Source organism: Cydia splendana, chromosome Z (assembly GCF_910591565.1).
Source record: "Cydia splendana chromosome Z, ilCydSple1.2, whole genome shotgun sequence".
NCBI lineage: Eukaryota > Metazoa > Arthropoda > Insecta > Lepidoptera > Tortricidae > Cydia > Cydia splendana.
Window position 1 is genome coordinate 32,644,470 of NC_085987.1, and position 26,019 is coordinate 32,670,488.

The 26,019-nt window shown below is 38.4% G+C and overlaps 1 protein-coding gene across 3 annotated transcripts in view; it reads left to right on the top strand.

Moving 5' to 3' along the window:
- Positions 1-26,019, top strand: part of LOC134804771 (circadian locomoter output cycles protein kaput) — a 35,437-nt gene that overhangs the window by 4,109 nt on the left and 5,309 nt on the right. Inside the window, exons 5-12 of one of the 3 annotated variants that reach the window (XM_063777997.1) lie at positions 4,392-4,487; positions 5,392-5,452; positions 10,249-10,484; positions 10,697-10,844; positions 12,336-12,528; positions 14,018-14,239; positions 15,857-16,111; positions 17,278-17,394. In XM_063777997.1, coding sequence (XP_063634067.1) covers positions 4,392-4,487; positions 5,392-5,452; positions 10,249-10,484; positions 10,697-10,844; positions 12,336-12,528; positions 14,018-14,239; positions 15,857-16,111; positions 17,278-17,394 — 1,328 coding nt within the window. Of the gene's footprint in view, positions 1-4,391; positions 4,488-5,391; positions 5,453-10,248; positions 10,485-10,696; positions 10,845-12,335; positions 12,529-14,017; positions 14,240-15,856; positions 16,112-17,259; positions 17,395-26,019 lie in introns of all 3 variants that reach the window. The other 2 variants (XM_063777994.1, XM_063777995.1) reach the window with 2 other exon arrangements.

Below are 26,019 nucleotides of genomic sequence, written 5' to 3' on the forward strand. Positions count from 1 at the left end.
AAAACCGTTTTTAATAAGGTATAAAAATAGTTTTGAAAATAATTGCTCCGCGATACTTATACGATAATTGCATACGACTATTTTAACTTTTGAACCCTTCCTAATATTTTTACCCGACTATGGAAAGCGTTATGTCATAAATTTAAAAGGCTAATAGCAGTAATAGCCTACGCAGTATGTATGGCCTAGGTTTGTATTGACTGTATGCGGGTATGTTTGTGTCTTGTGTTCCATCGTAGCGTCAAAATTATTGAACCGATTATCGTGAATGAGGTGTTACCTGATGTCTCCTTCATCTTTTACTGACGCACGGTGTCAGAAAGTGACGTATACCCCTTATTCCATTATAGTATGATATCTATTGGTTTACGCTTTGCTTTTGTTGAGGGAAACCAAATCGTGGCATAAATGTGAATTTCCCCTTACGATTTTTTACAAAATGGCGTCGTGATTTGTCATCTGCGAAATACATACTAATATCCATACTTAAATATATATATAATATTATATATAATATTATAAAGGTGAAAGTGTGTCTGTCTGTCTGTCTGTCTGTCTGTCTGTCTGTCCGTTACCTCTTCACGCATAAGCCGCTGAACCGATTTAGTTGAATTTTGGTATAGAGATAGTTTGAGTCCCGGGGAAGGACATATGATAGTTTTTATGTCGGAAATCATCCCTGAAGAGAGTGCAAAGGGGGGTGGAATTGAAAGAGTTAATGAATTGCCTAATAATTGAAGAAAGCAATGCGCGAATTGAATGATTGCTATTAGCATTATCCAGGCGCTATACCTACTTTAGCTGCTGTTACTAATTCCACGCAGACGAAGTCGCGGGCAAAAGCTAGTAACAAATAAATCACAATGGCACATAGCGGCGGTGATACTGCGCACGCAGCAATAGCGAACTAACTATACTTGTATGTACTGCGATCTGTTTTTTATGAGCTCTGCTAGTTATTATTGTGATATGTCCGTTAAGTCGCATTTTTACCAAGTTTCTCATCTGTAGGCCTAGCACAGGTGGGGCGCGACAGTATCTCATCCGCGAGATCCGGGTAGTCTTACCCGCCCTTTTCTAACTGTATTAATTAAAGAGGGACGGGTAGTCTATCTAGCGGGTGATATACTGTTGCGCCAATCATGTGCTAGCCCGGCTGGTCGTTGTAGCCACGGAAATAGGTATGCAATTTATAGAGCAACGAAATCCCTCTAGTTAGTGTGCCCTACTATCATTATTAATTAATCCGGGCGCCTGGCAGCTGTTCAGCGGTGGGTGCGGGAGTGGATGGGCAACAAAGGGGTTGTAAAATCAATTGAAGGTGTGCAATTTATAGAGCTCTGAGTTTGATGTGATATAATAGCTAATTATGTATTTTATTCGAATATAACACTGCCAGGCGTTTTAATTGGGGGAAAAGTAGTGCCAGGTGACGTACAAGGTGCGGTAAAAAGTGCCAAAGTCGTCTTATTTATAGAGGTCTGGGCCTTTACTTTTTCATTAGAGTGGACCTTCAAAATCGTGTGTGCAAAAATACAGGCGCAAATATTCAGTCGATCACCCCGCCAGGCGACGACAAAGAGCAACTGGCTCTAACTCGCGCCACCCGGGCCGCCCGCGTCGACCGCGCTGCCGTGTCACGCCCAACTCCGCAACTTGAGTTACATGAGTCTAAATCATCTTTGAAATTGTTGACAAATTTGAGTTCGACGAAGGTACAATTCAGGTACTATTGTTTTTCAAATGCAGATAAAAGAAGTCAGGAAACTTATTTGTAAAGTAATACATGCCACGTCTGATCACACGTATGTCATGTAACTTGACTTACATGACTTCGTGTGACCAATATAGTACAGAAGAGTTGGTAATGCGGAACTCTTCAACTCGAATTAAATGAAAACGCCACGCCATGCAGGTCAACTGGACAACCATAAATTAATCGGACCACTGGCACAAACACATAAATACTTAACATATTACAATAAATTGTATTGTACCAGATACTATTTTACATATATTTTACCGTAAGGGTGAAATAAACAAACAATCTTTAGTATTTATTCTTCTTTCCCCTGCCCTTATCCCACGTTATGTGGGGTCGGCACAACATGTTTTTCTCTTCCATTCTCCTCTGTCTTTCGTCTCCTCAGCACTCACTCCTTTCTTTCTCATATCCTCTTTCACACAATCCATCCATCGTTTTTTGGGTCTACCATACGCTCTCCGTCCATCAACATTCATCCCTAACATTCTTTTGCCTATATGGCATTCATCCCTCCTCATTACATGCCCATACCACGCTAACCTAGTACTCCTCATTTTCTCCGTTACTGGAGCTACTTTCAAACTTCCTCTTATATACTCATTCTTAATACGATCCTTTCTCGTCACTCCACACATCCATCTCAGCATTCTCATTTCCGCTGCGTGCACTCTTCTTTCATCCGCTACTTTCGACGCCCAGCATTCTGATCCATACATTACAACAGGTCTCACGATCGTTCTGTATATTTTCCCCTTAAGTTTAAGGGGCATTCGTGGATCGCAAGTTGTTCCAGAGACCTGTCGCCATTTCATCCATCCCACATTTATTCTTTAGTATTTATTATAAGGCTCAAAGTTTTAGATAAGTCCCTCGGACAACAAGTCACTTGGACAACAAGTCACTTGGACAAGGGAAGTGGTTGTCCGTAGGACATTTTGGTTGTCTCTTGGACAAAAACTATGTGATAAGATTTTTTATAGGGTCTGAAACAAATTCAATAACGTATCTGAAAGCACTAACATACATATATATGTTATAGTGCTTTCTGATATTTTATTAAATTTGTTTCATTTAGTACCCTCTTTAAGATTTATTATTAATATTTACATTGGAAAACCAGATTTGTTTATGGGACAACTAAGTTGTCCCTAAATTGAAAAACACACATCATTATTTTTTTCTTTTTAAGTTCAAGATCAGTTCATAATTTTTTAAAGAAACAAAGCAGCAGGAGCAATTTTCTTACATTACTATAACTATTTCGCGTTTTAATTAAAAAAGTTCCTATTATGTGAAATAAGAGTGGTCCAGGGGACAATTTTTAGGGAAATATTGTGAAATTCCGTGAGTATATGCCATATATAAAGATAAAAAATTATACTGCATTGTTTAATTAATGTAAGCCAAATAATTGTTTAAACAATAATTGATGTCTAGTTTGTTTAAACATACTTTTGGATAGTGGTCCAAACATACACAAATACACAAGTTAAACGTATCTTTTTGGCCGCGGGTTAAAAAAATAGTACGGGTTCGATCCCGGGTTGTGAAAAACGGGTTTCTTAAAACTGGCCAAGTGCGAGTCAGTCAGGCTTAGCGAGTAAATCAGCCCAACCCCACCCAAGTAACGAAACACGATACAATTTGACACAGTAAATGAGATGACTTGGCACTTTTTCGCGCATCTTGGACATCACCTGGCACTACTTTTCCCCCAAATAAAACGCCTGGTATTGTTATATTTGAATTAAATACATAATTAGCTATAATATCACACCAAACACAGAGCTATATAAATTGCACACCTTCAAATGATTTTACAACCCCTTTGTTGCCCAACCACTGTCACAACCACCGCTGAACAGCTGCCAGGCGCCCGGATTAATTAATAATGATAGTATGGCATACTAACTAGAAAGATTTCGTTGCTCTATAAATTGCAAACCTATTATGGTACTTTTTCGCGAATCTTGTACGTCACCTGGCACTACTTTTCCCCCAATTAAAACGCCTTGCATTGTTATATTTGAATTAAATACATAATTAGCTATTATATCACACCAATCATCAGCTCAGATCAGAGCTCGAGCTCTATAAATTGCACACCTTCATTTGATTTTACAACCCCTTTGTTGCCCATCCACTCCCGCACCCACCGCTAAACAGCTGCCAGGCTCCCGGATTAATTAATAATGATAGTATGGCATACTAACTAGAGGGATTTAATTGCTCTATAAATTGCATGTACCTATTTCCGTGGCTAGCTCTTAGACCATTGCCATATCACTGATGTATTATTTTAACCTTAATGTTCAATTGTCAGGCAACTGGTAAATTCAATTCAGTATTAGGGACACCTCACACATTAAATTAGACATTATAATAAAGCTAGTTTTATGTTTAAAGCAGAAGAGATAAACAATTTTGATGACATTTTAAAGTTTCCGTATCATGCCATCAAAGTATAAAGTATCTATTAAGGTGGGAATAAAGATAATTAATGTCGGTAAGTTCGACGTGTAGAGAGACTCGGCATGAAGTCCGCAATATACTACATTGTTTCGTTATGGTGCAATAAATATTAAGGTTGTATAAGTTCTTCAACAAACAGTGTGTTTTATTTTAGATAACGAGATAAGGTTCCAGTGTCACCTGAGACGCGGCACTTTGGACTTCAGAGACGAAAGCACGTACGAACTGGTAGAGTTCAGCGGACACTTTCGTGAGTATAATTAAAACACATTGGTGCTTACATTTCTGTAGATGTTAGATGGTTGGTGGATGGATGGTCGAAAACCGTCATGGTTACTAATTGTGTGTGTAATATAGGTACCTATATGAGGTGTTGATGTATTTTTAGTGTTATGTACCTAAAATGGCAAGAATGGAAACCGTCTTATGTCGTCATAACCGTCTTTTCGTCAGTATGTCACAGGCCATATACTCGTAAACTTAGCTGTTTTACGACAGCTGGTCCAAAAGGTGTTAGGTGCTCCGGCTCTACTCATGCGATTGCATTATTATTTATACAATTGTGAGGGATATAACAATGGTAATTGTAGCCATGAAAAATGTTTACAGGAATGCCTTAACAGCCTTAGTAAAAATACGTTATACAATAATATTAATTATGAATTTGTCTTTCTGATCATCGTCAACTACAAATAACAAAACTTCCGTGTGACACAGACATACAGGGTGTAACAAAAATAAAGGGCACATTTGAGGGCACATTCGGTATCGTGTTCTGATTAGGAAAAAGTAGAAGAATATTTTTTTCGACCAGAATTAATTTCTATGAGGCAATTCGTCCCAATCCCAAGTCGACCAATCCTTCATACAAAGGACAAAAATTTTTCGCGTCAAGCTCTTCTACTTTTTTCCTACCAGAACACGATACCGAATATGCCATTAAACGGATCCCCAATATTATTGCTACTAAATATATTAAAAACTCATGTATTTTAAGTCCAAAATAACTTGACATGTTTTACTCCGTACCGAGTAGCTCATCGGGAGCTCGCATTGGCCCGCCACGTGGGTGACCCGATCCGTTTTTAATATATTTAATAAATCGTCAACTTTGATAACTTCTTTTACCTAATCTAATGTGTTTCACTTTTAAGGTACCAACACAGAGCCGCTGGATAATGAAGACTTGCCTTATAGAGCGGATCACGAATCCAGGTAAAATAACCATAATTAATAAATATTAAATGACTTGGGATGCTTGTCCGGAGTAGGGGAGGTTTGCCCGAGTGGGCAGGCGGCTCCGGCGAGGGCGGTGCGCGAAGGTTTTACCGCTTTTAACCCGGCCGGTGGCACGGGCGCTCTATTCCGCCTGCCCACGACGGTCACTCGCTACCATTTATAATTAACAGAGTAAATAGATCATCACAATGTACAAGTTCTTGATTCTGCTGTGTGTTGTTTACTGTGTTGTCATCCCAAGTAACACAAAAGTAGCTGAATATTGTTTGAATAATAGAGCATGCAGTACTGTAAGCTGAATAAGGTAGCTGTATAACGTCTGTAACAGCGCTGTTACAGACGTTATACAGAAGGTTTGGGCACAAAGTGGGCAGTGGTGTGCAGCTTACAACTGAATAACAGTAATGTAATAGCTGTATAAGTGTGTGCCCACACATTGAATCAGCGGAATAACACTTGTATAGAGGCTGTCAAAAGCTTCTATACCGCTTTTAAAGCAAAGTTATCCAGCTTTGAACACAATGAATCAGTTATTCACACGTTATGAAGCTTTTGGTTCAAAAGTGCATTTTTACAGAAAATATATTCAGATATTTGTGTGTTAAATCAATGATTTGTCTTCCATTTTAATTTGTGAACTCGTGTCAAAGTGTAGTTTCTGAAGTGAATACAAAATAAGGAGGACATCACCCACATATTGATTTGGTGTTTACATAACTTCAATTTCATTGCGCATGCGACTTTACTGTAAATATATATACACATTTTATTTAAAATTTTAAAGCGCCGCGTAAATAATGCACCGTTTAAAAAGTAAATATAGAAAATTTACTACTCCATTTTTAAATTTGTAATTTTTTTGCGGTGTTTAGATGTTTTAGTGATAGAAAATGTACTTTAACAAGTTATGCTACGATAAAACTAGTTTTATAAATGAATGAAAATGTGTTTTTTCAGTTAATTTTGAATTCCTATTTAATTGTAGAGGTTAGAATATGAGCAACCGTAATGGCGTCCGACTGTGCTGAATATAAGCTGCTGCCACAGCTATTATTGTGCTAAATTTCTGAATAAGCATTCACATTATTCGCGTTACTAAGCTACATGTTAGATAATAATGGTTTTAGAACAACAAGTTTTGAATAACATCAGTATAATAGTAATTGTTTTTTCAATCTTAAAGCCTATTAGGGTTCTATACACAAATAGTAAAAACCACATAGATCCTCACTAGTTTGATGAGAAACATTATAGGTATGTAACACGGGCAATATTCAATCCTACTTCCTACTAATATTATAAACGCGATATAATATTTAAGTTATATGATAAATCTGGGGGCACGGCAGATTACACAGTTATTTTTTCCGTTATCAGTTCCGACAAATATGTAGTAGGTAAAGGTACACGCAAAGATGTACGACGTGAGTACGAAGATGTGTATAGTATGAGTATGGTATGGTTACGAGTATGGTATGAATATGAATATGGTATAGGTGCGAAGGTGCGGGTATATTAGTAGCGAGTATCACGGGTATGAGTACAAGTATAGTTTGGTATGGGCAGTATTGTTTAGGTATGAGTACGAGTATAGTGTGGGATGGGTATGAGTAGACCCACTTGAAACCTTAAAACAGTCCGTTCAAAATCGACCGGAGAATCGATTTCGCTATATTTTAATGGGGGTGATTATTTTATTTTTCACATACCCAGTCCAGTCTACAAGTTTTTAATGCAATAATATCAATAACTAGCATTTGACACCTTGTTTGCCAACCAGCAACAACCTTGAATGGCCATTGGTAATCATCTCGTTGCAGTAAGGTATGCAAATGGTCAGTTAACAGTGTTTACGATGGTAGCTAGCAATTGTTTTACGTCATTAAAACGACAATGCATCTTGTGTAAAATAACCAATCGAAGAGAATTGTTAAGAAAACTAAACCTCGATTTTTTAAATAATGATTGGTTTAAAGAATAAATACGCAAGATGCGTTAAAAATAAAATAAAAACAAGCTCAAGCTCAAGGCAATCAGGCACAAGTAGCACCGTTGACCGTGTATAAAGCTACGGAACCCTCTCCACCGCGCACTTGTTGATACTAAGCAGTAGTTTGAATAGCGCTTCTCATTGCGTTCATTTTGCAGCTTTTAGCAAGAAAAGATAGAACATGTGTACTAAAATCGCTATAACTTAAGTATAAGTGTTGGTTTAGTATTTATTATTCAGACGTTATGTCTATAAAAGCCATAATTAACCCATATATGCAGCTACTGAATAACAAATAAGATGTGGATTTCATTACAGATTCCAGTAATAGCGTCCACCTTTATTCAAAAACTAGCATTAAAATAAGAAACTGCAACCGCTTTTATACAGTTGAAAGTCACCACCGACGCTTCTTTTCAGCATTTAGTAGCCACTATCACATTTTTCTTAATATTGTCTGCTTAATATCTCACAACACAGTAATATATACAGCTAATTGCTGCTAATGCTGCTATTATACAGCTTTTCGTAACCACAAATGCTTTAAGCTGAATAATGTCTGTGTAACTGTGTAAAGAATAAGTATTATTCAGCTTTAATATGCAAAACCGATACTATGCAACATTTATTCAGCATTTATTGGTATATAGGCCCCACTAGGCCCACATATTTTTTTATTCCGAATTTAGTAATTTCCACCGCTTATACACAAAATTTATGCAATCTTAATTTGAATAAGATTATAATTTTACTCTATTATCCTGCTTGTGTGTTACTTGGGATAGGTGAGTAAAGACTCACACACAACAAGTTAGATCAAAGGATCTAACTTGTTAAATGTTCTGTGTTTGTAATTATTTTTATTCAGGTTCATAATAGTTTGGTCGGTACTGATAAGAAAAAAAAAAATAAGAAAGTCTTATTTAAGTCCAAGTATAAAAAGTCTTCTTAGTCGAATTTACAAGATTCATTATTATATCATAATAGTTGTGTGCTTGACGTGTAACAACGACTCAAATGAAGCTTTGATTCATAGTAGGTTTAATATTTTTACAAGAAACCAAACCGAAATAGAAGAAGAAGAACTACATTTATTTAACATCTGGGTATAGAATAACACACAATACAAATTACACAAACTACTTAGATGCTAAACAGGATCCCCACTCAGCATAATGCCACGGCAAGCCATAACGCTGATTTTCAGTGGGTAACTGACTTAAAACTAATCTACATCTAAACTAAAACTAAAAGAGGGATAACACACACTTCAGACACAGATTACAAAATACATACAATAAAAGAGGGAAACTACAACGAAGAATAAACTTAAATTAGGCGGTAGTTAACAATTTTAGCATGTCGTTTAACGTTGCGGACCGTTGTTGGCTTGCATACTGGGTTACTGGGTAAAGTGATTAAGCAAGCAGGCAAACAGCAAGGAGGAAATTAGGTAATTTGTTCGTTCAGCAAGTATGCTCGATATTTAGATTTAAAAGTGTTAATCGATTTCAGTGCACGGATCGGCGGCGGAATTAAGTTCAAGCACGAACCTACCTCTACGAACTCTATGAGTAAAGCAAGGAGAATAAGTTGCATACGTTCAAAAAATCCGGTGTTTTCCATTAAATTATAACTTTTCACATTTTCACTTTTAACACACGACGGAGGTTAACTACGATGTGGCAAGAGGGGCGGAATGAAATGGCGACACACACTGTATTGCTAGTGATGTAAAATAACTACTATATACTTTGGTAGCAATTGCGATTATACGATCTTACCCTCCACCTGATCTTATCCGGGTATACCTTAAAAGTCATAATATTTTATTTCATTTCTTTTTTGAACTCAAGTTTTCTTTTACTTTAAAGGAGTTTATAAATTGTTTTAAGAAATCTTAGAAAGTACTCGCTCGTAACAAAAAAGTTTTACTTTAGTTAGCAACTCCGCTCGAATCGAAACGTGAGACTGAAGTCACGTGACTTCAGTGGTACACAAAATAAACATTATGTAAATTAACTGTGGACTTAAGTAAAGTTCAAGAAATCAGCGCGTAATATTTAAGTGAACCGCCTTTGACGGTAGAAGTGTGTGTCGACGACTTTGGTTCTTTTGCAGAAACGTCGGCGTAAACAAACTTGGGCAGTACAGGGGGGCAGGGTACATCCATACAAAGGACCTAAAGGAAAAGGTGGTATTTCACCTGTCCAATTTCTTTGGTCAATGTGTATTTTGTCTCACATTTTGAGAGAGAGAGAGAGAGAGAGAGAAAGAGAGACGCAATGGCATTGGACCAATATATTGGAGATGGAATACCACCCTTAGACACATTATGTAATACTCGAATGTAGTTAAACACTACTTTTAATTTCAACTATGAGCAAAGTAAAATACATGTGTATTTTACAAAACATGGCAAGGTTATTTATTGAATCGGGAGTTAAATAACAGAATAGAAATTATACCACATATCCATTTAGAACAAAGTCTATTTTGATTAACGAAAAAAAACGTAGATTAACAATGAGCAACTGTGTGGTGACCGCGAGTTATCTTATCCTCCTCCTAGCGTCGTAATCCTCAGTAATGAGGGTCGTGACCTCCCTTCTGAATCACTTTCTCTCTCACAATCTTTCTCCATCTGGTTCTGTCCTTGGCGGTGTGGAGAGCCATGTGGACTGTGGAGTCAAGAGCGGTGCGGAGTTATCTTATATGTTCCATCTTTCAGTTGTGGTTACCTGTGCTGGGTAGCATTATACAGTGTGTGTGTATGTCGCAGATTATTCGTGTGCACGGGGCGCCTGCACACGCCGCAGCTGATCCGCGACGTGTCGCTGGTGGACTCGAACCGCAACGAGTTCACCTCGCGCCACAGTTTCGAGTGGAAGTTCCTGTTCCTCGACCACCGCGCGCCGCCTATCATCGGCTATCTGCCCTTTGAGGTGCTAGGCACCTCCGGCTACGATTATTACCACTTTGACGATCTAGAGAAGGTTGTCAATTGCCACGAAGCTCGTAAGTTGATTCTTTGGTACATTTGTTTTACTTATGATGCATAGAATATATAAGTATGTACTTAGATTTGAGGATCAATGCAACATCAAGGGTTTTTTTCTATATTCCCTAAGTACTTGTTTAATTGTACATAAAAGCTGTCCCATTTTAAAAATCCGGTCAGTATAACAATTTTACCATATAATAACACATCTCTTATGTGCTTTTTACAGTCATGCAAAAAGGAGAACTAACGTCTTGCTACTACCGGTTCCTGACCAAAGGCCAACAATGGATTTGGTTGCAGTCACGGTTTTACATTACCTACCATCAATGGAATTCGAAACCAGAATTCGTAGTCTGTACTCATCGTGTTGTAAAGTAAGTATACCTACATATCATTATACAAATAATTAGTAACAGTTAGGTTACAAAATAGTCTGTGGTCATCATGCCGATTGCCGTTTTCACCATTTGCCGCTATCATCCTTTGTCTGTTCAAGGGCGCGGTTGTTTTATCCGATAAATGCTGCGTTAAATGCGATACGTAGGGCGCACATCATTTTACATCAGATAATCTATACGTAATTACCAAACATTGTTTTACGTGGTAACCGCAGTGTAACAAGCAATGCGTCAAACGCACATAAAATAGTACATTTCAATGCAAGTGTGGAAAGTGTGTTATTATTTACGAGTCCCGAGATGTCTTTTATGAGCCGCAGGCGAATAAAAGACACAGGACAAGTAAATAATAACACTTTCACACGTACATTGAACGACGTTTTTTAAAACATTTGCGAAAAAATCACAATTTAACAAATATTGGCTACACTTACACCTTCGAATTTTCTCTTGAACTTGAATGATATTGTATATTATATATTATTCAGCACTATAAACTACGTTGAGCGTTGATTTACATTGCAAAAATAAATCACATTGACACATTTCATACAAACCCACAATTACAGGTGCAATTTAAGTTAATTATTTAGATACAACTCAATTTTAAGTGAAAATGGCGGGCGCCGGTTTACTTTATATTATTTTTCTGTTAACGACAGCCAACGTGGCAATGATAGTTCCATTCAGCCAAATATTAAAAAAGTTTTTAAGTGAAATATCGTATTGTATAACGTTTTATTTATATAAAACCAAATAAATAGTTACTTTATATCGTGTAATAATACTTTTTGTACGTAATAAATGTCTAATGACAAAATATAAATATATAAAGTTTATGAACATCCAAACTCTTTGGTGTGGACTACGGTCAAAATTAAATTTAAAAAAGCTAGAAAAGTAAAAGGCACTAGTTCGCAAAAACCAACTTTGCGAACGCTAAACAGCTACGTAAAGTAGCACTTTTTGTGCAACTGTATTAAAAAAATGTTTTCTTTATACTATAAATGATGTAAGGAGTATCCTTGTTGAAACGCGTCCGTTTGACGCAAGCTTTTGCTGCTCGGTTCGGCCGACGCCTCACGACGCGACGTCTTTTTCGCTCTTATTGCGTAGACTTAAAGCTTTTTCCTAGCAGCTTTAGCCGAATTCGCGTCGATGGGCATTTATATTTAAAGTTGTACCTCTAACTTTTGTGTAAGAATTGGGATTTTTTATTATTATTTCTACTTTTCTTGAGCTATTTCCAATTTACCAAAAAAAAAAAATCCCTTTATAAAAAAATATTTTCGTGGAAAATATATTCCGTTGATCGCATGCGTTTAACGCTGCGATTGCCGCACAAAACAACCGAGCCCCTAAGTGTCCAGCTTGGGAAAAAAATCTACATGTGTAGCCACTTCAAATGAGTCAACAGTTTTCTTACTCATTTAGATTTTCATTAAATAAGTATGTTTTTTTTAACAGTTACGCCGACGTAGCAAAAAGCGGTAAACAAGAAGCTGTCGAGGCGGAGCCGGCAGTGCAGGAGGTGCTTCCCGAGGAGCCGAAGGAGAGCAAAGCGGAGAAGCCGCCCGAGGAGCCGGTCGCGGACATGTCCCCCACGTACATGTCCGAGCCGTGCGACTCCTACACCGCTTCCTACTCTGCCGTGTCGCGGGTAAGTTACACTCATTATCCCGATCATTTGCTTATTGAAATAAGTAATTGGAACGAGAGTGGGAAGCAGGAGAGCCGAGGCAAGGCGGTGGTGCAGGCGGTGCCCAATGCCCAATCAAAGCAAGCCGAAGGCATATCTTTAGTGATTTTTGTATTTTATAGTACCTACTTTTGCATGACGAAAATCATCAGTTATTAAGCTTTTGAACGTCAAGAACACCTAAAAGTCGTGAGGCGTGTAAGTGACGTTTTTGTTTATGATTTAAAGCCTTCAAAAGGTTAAAGTGAAGCTGCTAAAGAAAACCATAAGATGATGAACATATTCATACCTTTACACCACACTTACTTCAAGCAAGGTTGAGCAGTCCCCTGAAAGTATTGTCTAGAAGGTCTAGTATAGCAAAACTTACAAAATTTACTGAACACTATTGATTAATACGCTATATTGCGCCATAGCAAGCCTTTGTTTGGTCTTTTAGTTTTTTCTTGTACAATAAACTTTTCACCACACCAGCTCGGAAAGTCTTACTTTGCACTTCAAAAACTGATAGCAAAGTTGCATTTTATTCACATGTGAGGCAAACTAATCAAATGCAAAGGACCATGGGCAGAAATGTCCCCACCCACCAACAGAAATGAAACATGTCTCATTTAATAGATCTTAGCAACCTGATGATTTTTTACTATGACGAGGATCGCCATATGTATGGGGTTTTCTTGGAAAACCGTGTTTTGTTTTTACATATTTTTTGCTCATTTCATTGAAAGTTTTTGTTTTTTTATTATACTAGTTGATTGATAAACAAGCATGCGGGGCTGCGTGATGGTAAACAGTCACCGCAGCCTATAGACGGATGTAACAACTCATGGTTATCACGTAATACGCGTTACCGACCATGTGACGTAAAGATCTTATGCCACAATACCCAGTAATTGCACTGCCATGTCTCACCCTTCAAACCGGAACACCGCCATGAAAACATAACTGCTTAGGGACAGAAAAAAACCCCATACATAGGGCGATTCTCGTCATAGTAAAAAATCATCAGTTTGCCAAGATCTATTAAATGAGACATGTTTCATTTCTGTTGGTGGGTGGGGACAGTGCCCATACAAATTTGCCCATGGTCCTTTTGAGTTGTTTTCTTATGTTTGCTGGTAGAATTGACTTTTAAATGATGATTTTGGATGATAAATATTTAATAACATTAATTTGGATTTGATTTGGTTGTTTGATTTTGATATTTTACATTTAATATTTGCTTCGGGTTGGTGTGGTGAAAAATTTTGAGTTTCACTCGGGGGCAAATTTTGTTTAATCCTCGTGCTTTGAAACCCTCGCAACGCTCAAGATTCCATTTTTCGAAACACTCGCTACGCTCGCGGTTCAATTTTGGAATCTTTCGCTTGCTCGGGTATCAATATTAGCACGAGCGGTTAAACAACAACTTTGCCCCCTTGTAAAACAAATAACTATTGTACATTTGTAGCCGGCGTCAGTGAAGTCGGCGTCAGGCAGTTCGACGGGCACGACGGCGACGACGGGCGCGCCGTCGGTGTACACGCAGTGGCCGCGCGCGTGCACGCGCTACGCCAGCTCCGATTCGTCGCGCTACGCGTCCGCCGAGCCGAGCCGGTACGCGCCCGGCTGCGACGCCGGCTCGCTCTCCGGCGACTCGCGCTCCTCGCAGCGGAACACTACGCCTCGCACGGTCAGTATCTATTCATACTGATAGGTAACTTTATGCGCTACGCTACGTCCGAGTCGTCATACGATTGCAAATCTCGACTCTCGTAGGCCGCGGTGATAGAATATCAGTGTTGCCATGATCACACCTTATTTACAATAGGCCTGATGACAAATTTTGAAAACCCTTTTAATATCGTCGGTACACTTGTATTAGTTCCGAAAAACACTATATTTCAGTTATACTCATAAGATTTAACATAGATAATTGCATTTTATTATAGCTAGTTTAAACTTCGCGCGAAAACGCCTCGCATGCCATTTGTGACGTCATCATTTAGTTGGTGGTAGGGTGGTAGATATTGTTTACATACTTACAGTTACGAATTTCCCTTGAATCCGAATGATATTGTTAATTCAGCACCATATATTACGATTAGAGATGATAAATACATTACAAAAATTTATCACAATAACTCATTTTACACAAAAACTCTCACACGGTTGCAGTTTAAGATGAATTATTTAGATACATGTAAATTTTGAGTGAAAATCACCGAACGCCGGTTTTACTTTTTAATTTTTCTTTTTTTCTAGTTACGACAGCCAACATGGCAATGATAGTTCCATTCAGCCAAATAATTAAAAAACCGGGCAAGTGCGAGTCGGACTCGCGCACGAAGGGTTCCGTACCATAATGCAAAAAAAACAAAACAAAAAAAAAGCAAAAAAAAAACGGTCACCCATCCAAATACTGACCACTCCCGACGTTACTTACGACTTAACTTTGGTCAAAAATCACGTTTGTTGTATTGGTATGGGAGCCCCATTTAAATCTTTATTTTATTCTGTTTTTAGTATTTGTTGTTATAGCGGCAACAGAAATACATCATCTGTGAAAATTTCAACTGTCTAGCTATCACGGTTCGTGAGATACAGCCTGGTGACAGACGGACGGACGGACGGACGGACGGACGGACGGACAGCGAAGTCTTAGTAATAGGGTCCCGTTTTACCCTTTGGGTACGGAACCCTAAAAAGTTTGTTGTTGAAATATCGTATTATTTAGCATTTTATTTAAATAATAACAAATAGATATCTACTTTATATCGTGTAATAATATTTTTTGGACGTAATAAATGTTTAGTGGCGAAATAACATTTTTTTGCACCTTTCGAATTCTTTGGTGCCCACATCTATACGATTTCGGTCAATGAGGTTGTCTATGTTGCTCTAAGAAATATGTTATGGATTGATGACGTCACTGTTTAGAACGCTTCTGATTGGCGTTTCAGTAAAAATGGCCGATTGGAGAATTTTGCACTTTTATTTTATTGAATATATTAATAATCCTTCAGTTTATACTGAGATTGGACCATTTTTTACAATCATATTAACATATATGTTTCGTTGAAACCATTATTTCCATGATTCTTTGTTACTTGCAACAGGCCTATTAGAACACAACTATTTAGGTCGGCTTAACAGACGACACGACCATCGGTAAAGTCGGAAACAGAATAGTCAGCATGTTACAACTTACTAACAATGTGTTTACGCTTCTGGTTAACTATACATTAAAGTCACCCCACAATCATTCATCCAAATGTATTAATGAATTCAGTTTTTTTCCTTCAATTAGAAGCGTGCGTTACGAAATACCGAGTTTGCCAGCCATGGTGACGGTGGACTGATGACGTTCCCGCAGCTCAAGAACGAGCCGATGCTGGTGCCGCAGCGCGCGATCGGCGCACAGTACCTGGAGCCGGCGCCGTACGTGGGCGCGGTGAGCGTGCCCGCGCCGATGGTGTCGGTGGTGCCGGCGCTGCCCGGCATGCTGCCGCTGTCGCTGCCCTCGCTGCCCGTCATCGTCACGCCCGATCAGGCGCAGATGCAGGTGAGGTCATCATTGACTTTTTAACTTATCGTTACTATGACAGTATTTTAGTGGTAACATAGTTAAGGTATATGTAGAATGAGGCATAGAAATCGGTATAAGGAATATCTAGGGAGATAGTAAAAACTGGGCTGAATTTAGCTATATTCATTCCTTTAACTCGACTATGCTCCCACTGAATACTTCATTTCAAATGATTTGTACCTATCTGATTGTTGTACCTATACATATTTTTCGCTTTCGAAAAAAGCAGTGACGTCCAGTTTGTTTCTTTACTAATTGTTATGCATGCGTACAAACTTATGCGTTAAATGACAAAACCGCAAGACTTTCCACATGAAATTTTAAATTCAATGAGATCATGAAATAAATACATTAGGTAGTTCATGTGAAAATTCCGGTTAATTGGCACATTGATTAAAATCTACTTTTGTAGGAGTTTTAGCCCAGTTGTTGTCCAGTTATAGACATGTTACGAGTGCTCTTATTCTATAAATAAACTCAAAATCATAACGGGACAAGTGCTTTTATTCCGACCCTTTACTTATTCTATAGGGTGACCTTTCGCAATAACATTATAATTATATTAAAATAATGGGGTGAAAAATAAATTATTTAGATATTTAATAAACCCGTTTACATGTCATTACAGTTACTGTATACTATTGCACCATGAAACTAAGATTACAATTAATATGACATCAAGAAAGTGTAAATTTGGAAAGTCTCTGTATCTCAGCTTCGGAATGTCGATCTTCATTTTAAAACGCAGTTTATACTTTAAAAAAATCTCTTCTGCCTTTACGCTTGTCAACTGAGTCGCTGGGCAGCTATTCGATATTTGTACAAGCGATCATATACACGGTGGCTAAAAAATAACTGCAATTACCCTCCCATAAAAAATGGACCAGCCAAAATGTATGAAAGAGCCAATTTTTTTTTCGTGAATTCGGGGTAGGTCCCATAGAAAAAACTGCTCAGTATTATCCCAAAACCTCCCTGGCAACGGGAATGGAGTTATTTGTTAGCCACTCTGTATACAGATGGTTTATCTCCCTCCGCATTTAAACTAGTATCGATCGCAAGGACAGTACGAATGGTTGTTACTGGCGCCCTGTATTAAATGGTATTGTGGTGATGCGAGCTAGTGGCCGTGGCAGGAGCAGCTGCAGCAGAAGCACGAGGAGTTGCAGCAGATGATCGTGCGCCAGCAGGAGGAGCTCCGCCAGGTCAAGGAGCAGTTGCTGCTGGCGCGCCTCGGCATGCTCGAGCCCTTGCCCGCGGTGAGTACCGCCATCTTTGTACATTACTCAAGTGACAGGAGCACTCCACCATAATGCCAATGTCGTTCATGTGTCGTCTATGACACATATCCCTTAATAAAATACATACATATATGTATAGTTTGTCAATACACAGCCAAAAAGAAGCCAGCCTAAAAACGCTCTTAAATATTATTACTATAAAAATCGACTTCAAAGCAATTGTTAAGCGTAAAATAATGGGGTCACGTTTGGCAGAATTCTTTCGTACGAAAGCGAAACGGTGAAATTAAATTTCACGTTACGACACTTTAAAGGTCAGGATCTTCAAGGTTTTGCATAGCAGTGTTGGCCGAACGTTAATGCAATTGACCATTAAAAATTAACCATTGAAAATGTTAATTGCCATTAACCATTAACCATTGAAGGAAAATTAATTATCAATTGCATTGAACATCAATTTGCATTAATATTAATTTATTTCGAACCACTAACAATTAAAAATAATTAATGGTTATTGCTTTACAAACCATTAAAATTAAATCAATTTTGAATGAAAATTAAAAATGTGATTGATAATTAACAATTAACAAGAATAAATATAGTAATTTTATAAAGGCGTCCAAGGAATCAAATGCCTAGTGGAAATCAGGTTTGGTGCAACATAGGCAAATGCTGTTTTGGTCACCTGACTCGTCTTGATGAGCACTTGGAAGAGCAGTAACCAAGATAGAGCTGATGCCGAACCCTGGCACTACCTAATGGAACTCAGGTTGGGTGCAACATAGGCACACGCTGTTTTGGTCATCTGACTCGTCTTGATGAGCACTTGGGACAGCAGTACCCAAGATAGAGCTGATGTTGAACAATCGACAAATCCACTTCCACGAACAATTTTTCCCATTTGTCCCCACTTCATTGGAGCGGGGACAAATGGGAACACACCAATAACGGGTGCATTCTCATTCTTCCCCGCCGGGAACAGATGGGAATAGGCGCTGCATATAAAACATTTCCATTTGTCCCTTCTCATGTATGGCGTAGGACACGTGGATAGAGGACAAATGGGAATACACCAATAATGCACCCATTATAACCAATAATGGGTTTATTCCCATTTGTCCCCCCGGGGAAAAAGTCTGCATATAAATATTTCCCATTTGTCCCCACCTTATTGGTGTGTGGACAAATGGGAACACATCATTTTCCGATGTTTTCCCATTTGTTCCCACCTGGAACAGATCGAATAGGCGCTGCATATAAATCCCATTTGTCCCCGTTTCCCATTTTTCTCCACACCAATAAGGTGGAGACAAATGGGAACACATCATTTTCCGATGTTATCCCATTTGTTCCCACCTGGAACCGATGGAATAGGCTCTGCATATAAATCCCATTTGGTCTGTATCCCATTTGTCTCCAACTCACATATGGCAGGGACAAATAGGAATACACCTACAATGAGTGTATTCCCATTTCTCCCCGCGAGAAACGTATAGGAAAAGACGTTGCATAGAAATATTTTCCATTTTTCCCCATCTCATTGGAGCGGAGACAAATGGGACCACTAATATCGGGTGTATCCTTATTGTTCTCCGCCGTTCATATTCTTTCATATAAAACATTCCCATTTGTCCCAGCTTCATGCATGGCGTACGTCACGTGGATAGGGGACAAATAGGAATACACCAATAATGCACCCATTATAACCAATCATGGGTTTATTCCCATTTGTCCCCGCGGGGAACATATAAGAAAAGACTGCATATAAATATTTCCCATTTGTGCCCACCTTATTGGTGTGGAGACAAATGGGAATACATCATTTTCCGATGTTTTCCCATTTGTTCCCACCTGGAACAGATGGAATAGGCGTTGCATATAAATCCCATTTGTCCCCGTTTTCCATTTGTCTCCACACCAATAAGGTGGGGACAAATGGGAACACATCATTTCCCATTTGTCCCAGCTTCATGCATGGCGTACGTCACGTGAATAGGGGACAAATGTGAATACACCAATAATGCACCCATTATAACCAATAATGGGTTTATTCCCATTTGTCCGCGCGGGGAACATATGGGAAGACCCTGCATAAAAATATTGTCCATTTGTCCCCACATTATTGGGATGGATACAAATGGAAACACCAATATCGGGCGTATTGCCACTTGTCCGCACCGGGAACAGATGGGAATAGGCGCTGCATGGTTATAAATAATTCCCATTTGTCCCCACCTCATGAATGGCGACGGTCAGTTGGGGCCTTTCCCTAAATTTTCCAACCAAAACAGCGTGTGTCTATGTTGCTCCAAACTGGAATTCCACTAGATACCTACTGCCAGGGTTCAGGGTCATTTTGTTGAGTCTCATGTTAAAATATGTATCACGATCTGATAATTCACTGAAGCTTGTATTAATATGGTTATTTTTATTTATAATTTTAATAGTTCCACGCAAAAGTAACATTAATAATTAGTTAATGAAAAAAAAAAAATCCATTAAACGTTAATGCAATTGAGAGTACTTAATTCTAATTAATTTTTTGAAATTTAATGCCATTAAATAGGCAATTAGATTGACAATCAATGTAATTAAACGTCTCAAAATTCAATTCTAACTAATTTTAATTATATTGATGCGTAATGCAATTGATTAATTGCGGAATTAATGGTTAATGCAATTGATTAATTGTTAATTAGAATTAACCATTACGGCCAACACTGTTGCATAGGCCAACTGACGCGCACGGCCCCTGGCAGAAGGCGGAGCTCCGTGTAGGACTGAAGGTTAGATAGGGCGAGGCCAAAACTGCAGGAAGTCTGAGGCCGAACACTGAGACGTTTACCAGACCTTTCACAAACCGTATTCCACTGTCGGTACCTCTCTTATGTATAGACATACGTTTTTTTAAATAATAATATTAGTATGCCAAGTATGGTTATTATAAAGCGCTTTCTTAGGAAAAAGTAGCCCAATATGTTAATTTTTTCTACCATACTCATTTATTTTACGCTTAATATGCACATTAATTATTCTAAAAAAATATATACAATTATATCTACACCCACTTACGTACACTCACACACCAATTATCATATACACACTCAATATCATAGGCTACAATTATATTTATCAAGTGCATCCGCCGCCGCAATACTGCAGCAACCTCGCACTTAACCGCCGCTTTATTAAACCATGGCCGGACTAGACATAGGAAATGAACTTGACAACTCATTCCCTGTCAACTGCCATGTTGCAGAATCTGCGGAGCACTGCTCGAATATCATTAAACCTAATTTTTCAATCAAAGTTCTTACACTTAATATCAGAAGCCTTCAACACAATTTTGATCAGTTTCTTGTAACATTCAACCGACTACAGATACTTTTTGACGTTGTTGTCTTAACAGAATGCTGGCTGAAAGAGGGCTCGGTTATAGGACAGCTCGATGGTTACTCCTCTTACCGGACTGTAAGATCTCACAATCAAGCTAGCGGAGTAGTCGCTTATGTAAGGAAAAATTTAAATGCCACAGTCACCGAGCCAGTTATACAGGATGCAGACAGTCTTTTTATACATGTTCCGGAACGCTTTTCTTTGCTGGGCTTATACCGTTCCCCCTCTTTTGTAAATCCTATCCCATTCATACACTCATTAGATTCTTTCATTAAAACTGCTTTATAGTTACAGGAGATATTAACATTAACATCAACTCTCCCTGTACTGATACCCATGCATCCGAGTACTTATGTGTTTTGGCTAGTCTGGGGTTTATGCCTGCAATTGATAAACCTACGAGGAACAACAGCTGTTTGGATCACTTCTTTGTAAGGTCAGTGAGGAATTTTGCGTCAGTGGTCTGTGTCTCTGACATTACAGACCATGACCTAGTTATGATTGGTATCACGGCCCCCAATAAGATTAATCACACCAAGCCATCCAGAACTGTGATCAGTCAGGATTTTGAAGCCATCGGAGCGGAGCTTAAAGAAGAAAACTGGCAGATGGTCACTAGTAAAACATCAGCTACTGAAGCCGCAGAAGCCTTTTACTCCATATTGACTAACTTAGTTTCAAAACATTCTTCATGCAGATCAGTAAGTAATTCAAAATTTATTATAAAACCTTGGATGACTCCAGGCTTGATTAAATGCTCTAAAGTCAAGGACAAACTACATGTCAATTACAGGAAACACCCCCAAAATGAAATAGCCAAAATAACTTATACTAGATATAGAAATTTTTATATAAGCATTTTACGAAAAACCAAAGACGATTAATCAAATCAAAAATCAAAATCAAAAATATACTTTATTCATGTAGGCCTAGCAACAAGCTCTTATGAATCGTAATTAATCTTAATCTAATTATCAGAGCAATTTATTGATGTTAATATTATTCCATAATAAAATTGGATTATTATACATATCAAATTTAACACTAAAAATTTCACAAAAGGATCGTCAAACATTAAAAAGATTGTATAAAAAATACTAGTCTAGAATTTCTAGAATAAAATCTAAATGTCAAAAAAAAGCATAAGTAACAAAAGAAGTAGATAGTATTACATCGGAATATCCATTTCCTCATCAATAATCAAATATACCTAATAAATAAATAATCATTTCGAATAACAATTAATCCCACGTTGTAATATCATTCATGTAGTCTTGTGTGGTATAATAAGCTTTAGAAATAAGTGATCTAGTATAAGATTATGACTGGAAACAACTTTTGGATAATAAAAAACCCGAGGAAACTTTGGAGAATTATTAGAGACATATCTCACCTCAATCGGGATAGGCATACACCCCACGAACTAGCCACCATCAAGCCTAATTTTTCTGACTCTTTAAATCACACCAATGAATTCTTCTCTTCAGTGGGCAAAAACCTAGCAAATGTTATACTCTCTGAAAAAAAACACGAGTGAGGCCACACTTGCGACTGAAGTAGCCTTAGCCAACTCCCCTCTTAGATCTATTTTCTTAAATCCTACCGACGATGCTGAAGTAGAAAAATTAATCATGTCCTTAAACCCTGATTGCGCGTCCGGCATTGACAAAATAAGCACACGTATTTTAAAAAATCTAAAAAACTATATCGTCAAACCACTCGTACATATTTTTAAGCTCAGCATTTCATCTGGTTCTTTCCCGGAGTGCTGGAAAGTAGCTGCAGTAGTTCCCGTTCATAAAGGAGGTGACAAGAGCTGCCCCGGTAATTATCGCCCTATTTCTCTTCTTAGCAGTCTGTCTAAAATGCTAGAAAAGATTATTAATAATCAACTAATCAACTTCCTTGAATCAGAACACCTACTCTCCCAAAGACAATATGGCTTTCGGAAAAAGAGATCTTCTGAACAAGCCGCCACCTTACTTATTAATCTTGTCTCTTCCTACCTTGACAGAGGAGAATCATGCGTGGGAATCTTCCTAGATCTGGCCAAGGCGTTTGACACTGTCTCAATCCCCATATTGCTAAGGAAGCTTGAACTGTTAGGCATTCGCGGTATCGCATGGAACTGGTTCCAAAGCTACCTTACAAACCGGAAACAGTGTGTAAGACTCGTCACTTTAGTCAGTGATTCAGCCCCTATAACCTTCGGCGTGCCGCAGGGAAGCATCCTCGGTCCCACCCTATTTCTGATATACCTCAATGACTTAATCTCTCTCCCCATCAATCAAGCCGAAATTATCTGCTACGCAGACGACACTGCTCTGCTGTTTCACGATATCTCCTGGGCACGTTGCTTTGCGGTAGCGGAGACAGGTTTGACTGTGATTGCCAAATGGCTCGCTAACAACCTGCTCTCACTTAATATTTCAAAAACAAAATACTTATGCTTTCATAAAACGGCTTCTTCTGCCCCCAACTCGCGGCCAGATCTCAAGCTTTCTTGTGGCAGTGCAGAGGATGTCCCAGCTATTCACTCGAGTAGAGTTCTCGATGTGGTTAGTAATTGTACCACCGTAAAGTACCTGGGCATTACGCTTGATGAAAATCTTAATTTCAAAAAGCACATCGAAGCGTTGTCTGCTAGAGTCAGAAAGGTGGTATTCATTATGAAGCTGCTACGAAATTGTGCTACGAGGAAGTTGCTTAAGCTTGTATACACTTCTATTTGCGAATCCATCCTATCATACTGCAATGGTGTGTGGGGTGGCTCCACTAGCTCTGCTCTGCTGCCTCTCGAAAGGGCCCAAAGGTTTGTGCTCAAGGTCATGCTCGGCAAGCCCCGGTGGTTTCCGACGGTATCCCTTTATAAAGACGCGGATGTTCTTAGTGTAAGGCAATTATTGATTCTACGAGTCGCAACTCACGTACATCAAAAAACCATAAATTCGGAAGAATACCTTACCCTAATCCGTAATCGAGTCTTTAGAATTCCTACGCCCATCACTAAAACCACATTCGCGAGGCGTCTTCCTAACTTCCTGCATCCGTATATTTACAATACAGTAGTAAAGGCATGCAACATATCTGAAAAGTCTCCTCTTGAAGCAAAATTCTTAATTAAGGGGCCGGTATATGACGTTTTCGATTTAGACCTCACTTTGTAACCATAATTTGTTCAATAAATGTTTAATAATTGCATTAAATTACACGTAAATTTGTTCACGAAGAAACCGTGTACCGACTCTTCATGCCATTATATTTTTAATTTGTTGTTATTCTCTACAAATCGACACTAAAAGTATCAAAAAATCAAAATATGGAGTTCCGTTTGAGACAGAAGCAAAACAATTTTGTCTTTGACAGCAATTGAATTATTGTATGATTTTGAAAGCTAGATAATTCAGCTACCAATTTATTATCGATTTATATTTTTACTCACAAAGACAACACAGAAATTAAATCTAAAATGTAAACTTTCGAACAATTTCCATACATTGACGACATCACTCAAAATTCTTCTTCAAGTCAGATGCCCGTTGGGGCTACACCGGAGCACACGTGTACTTCTTCAAATGAAAATGACAGCTTGATTTTCTTGCTTTTGACAATTGACATTAAATCATATATAGTTGAATCATCGAGAGCGTGGAATTGCATATATAGTAGTATTGTTTGTTTACAGGCATTCTATATTTGAATTTTCTATTTTCTTGTACTATCAGCATACAACCACTACAAATGCAATTCCATCTTCTCGATAATTCAACTTATACGCACACGAGAAAGTATACCAGTAGATAAATTGTATTTCAAAAAATAGGGTAAGTACATAAACATCAGCTCGCGTCTCATTTAAATTTGATTGGCTACAAATATAATGACCACCAAAAAATACTTTGGTACCCTAAATAAAAAAATCATGCTTACCAAAAAAAAATTACTGAACACCAAAAAAGTAAGGCCTAAAAATACAAAAGTACCACCACTTTAATTACGACTGCACTTCAAATTGTATTCAAATACCAAATATATTGAATGATCACCAAAAATCATTAATGATCACCAAATCTTGAAGACCAAATTAATGCGATATTTTCACCTAAATAAACCACTATGATTACCAAAAAATGTATACATATTACCAAATAAAGTAAACTGATGCCAAAATTACTAGCCCCTCCCGCTCAACCCCCCGTACCCCGCACCGCATACCTACCTAACCTAACACATTCGACACCGCGTACCCGACTCTCGGGCACTCGTAAACTTTACTCAGATGCCGGCATACCCGCTAGTCGGGCAAGAGCTATAAACCTACACGCGACGCCGAAGTGCCCGACAGGCGGGCAAGCATTGCATCTTCACTACCTCAGGGCTGCCACTGCCACTAACAGAAAAAATTGTAAGTCTTCTGATTATTATGTGGTCGAAAAGTTGGTACAGTTGATTATTATATTTTATTACTTCACTTTGTATTTTTATATACTTTACCTAACGCGATTACAAAATAAAAATTCTTATTAGTTGGTTACGTGAAATTGCATACACGGGTATGTATCAATAGGAGTTAGAATTAGGAGAAGAACAAAACGGGGAGCCTAAACAGATGAGACAGCAGATTTAATTTTATCCACGTACTTATACGAAAGTTACTTGGCACAGCCCTGAGCGTCCGCCGCTTGCCCGACTAGCGGGTTCGCGGCGTGCGGCATTGAGTTGCACGTCGTTGCCCGACTAGCGAGTACTGTCGGTTTCTGGGGTATTGTTTGAAATTTTGCCTGGTTGCGAAAGTGCTAATCTACTTTTCTAGTAGCATTTCGTTATGCTACTAGAAAAGTAAGTTAAACTGCTATCAGTTAAGTGGGTTAGGTTAGGTTAGCACTGCGACCCTTACAGAAACGAAATGGTACTAGAAAAGTAGGTTAGGTTAAGTTTCAACTGCTACCCATACAGATACGAAACGCTACTAGAAAAGTGGGTTAGGTTAGGTTTGAACTGAGACCCTTACAGAAAAGAAATGCTACTAGAAAAGTGGGTTAGGTTAGGTTTGAACTGCGACCCATACAGAAACGAAATGCTACTAGAAAAGTGGGTTAGGTTAGGTTTGAACTGCGACCCTTGCAGAAAAGAAATGCTACTAGAAAAGTGGGTTAGGTTAGGTTTGAACTGCGACCCTTACAGAAACAAAATGCTACTAGAAAAGTGAGTTAGGTTAGGTTAGAACTGCGACTGTTACAGAAATAA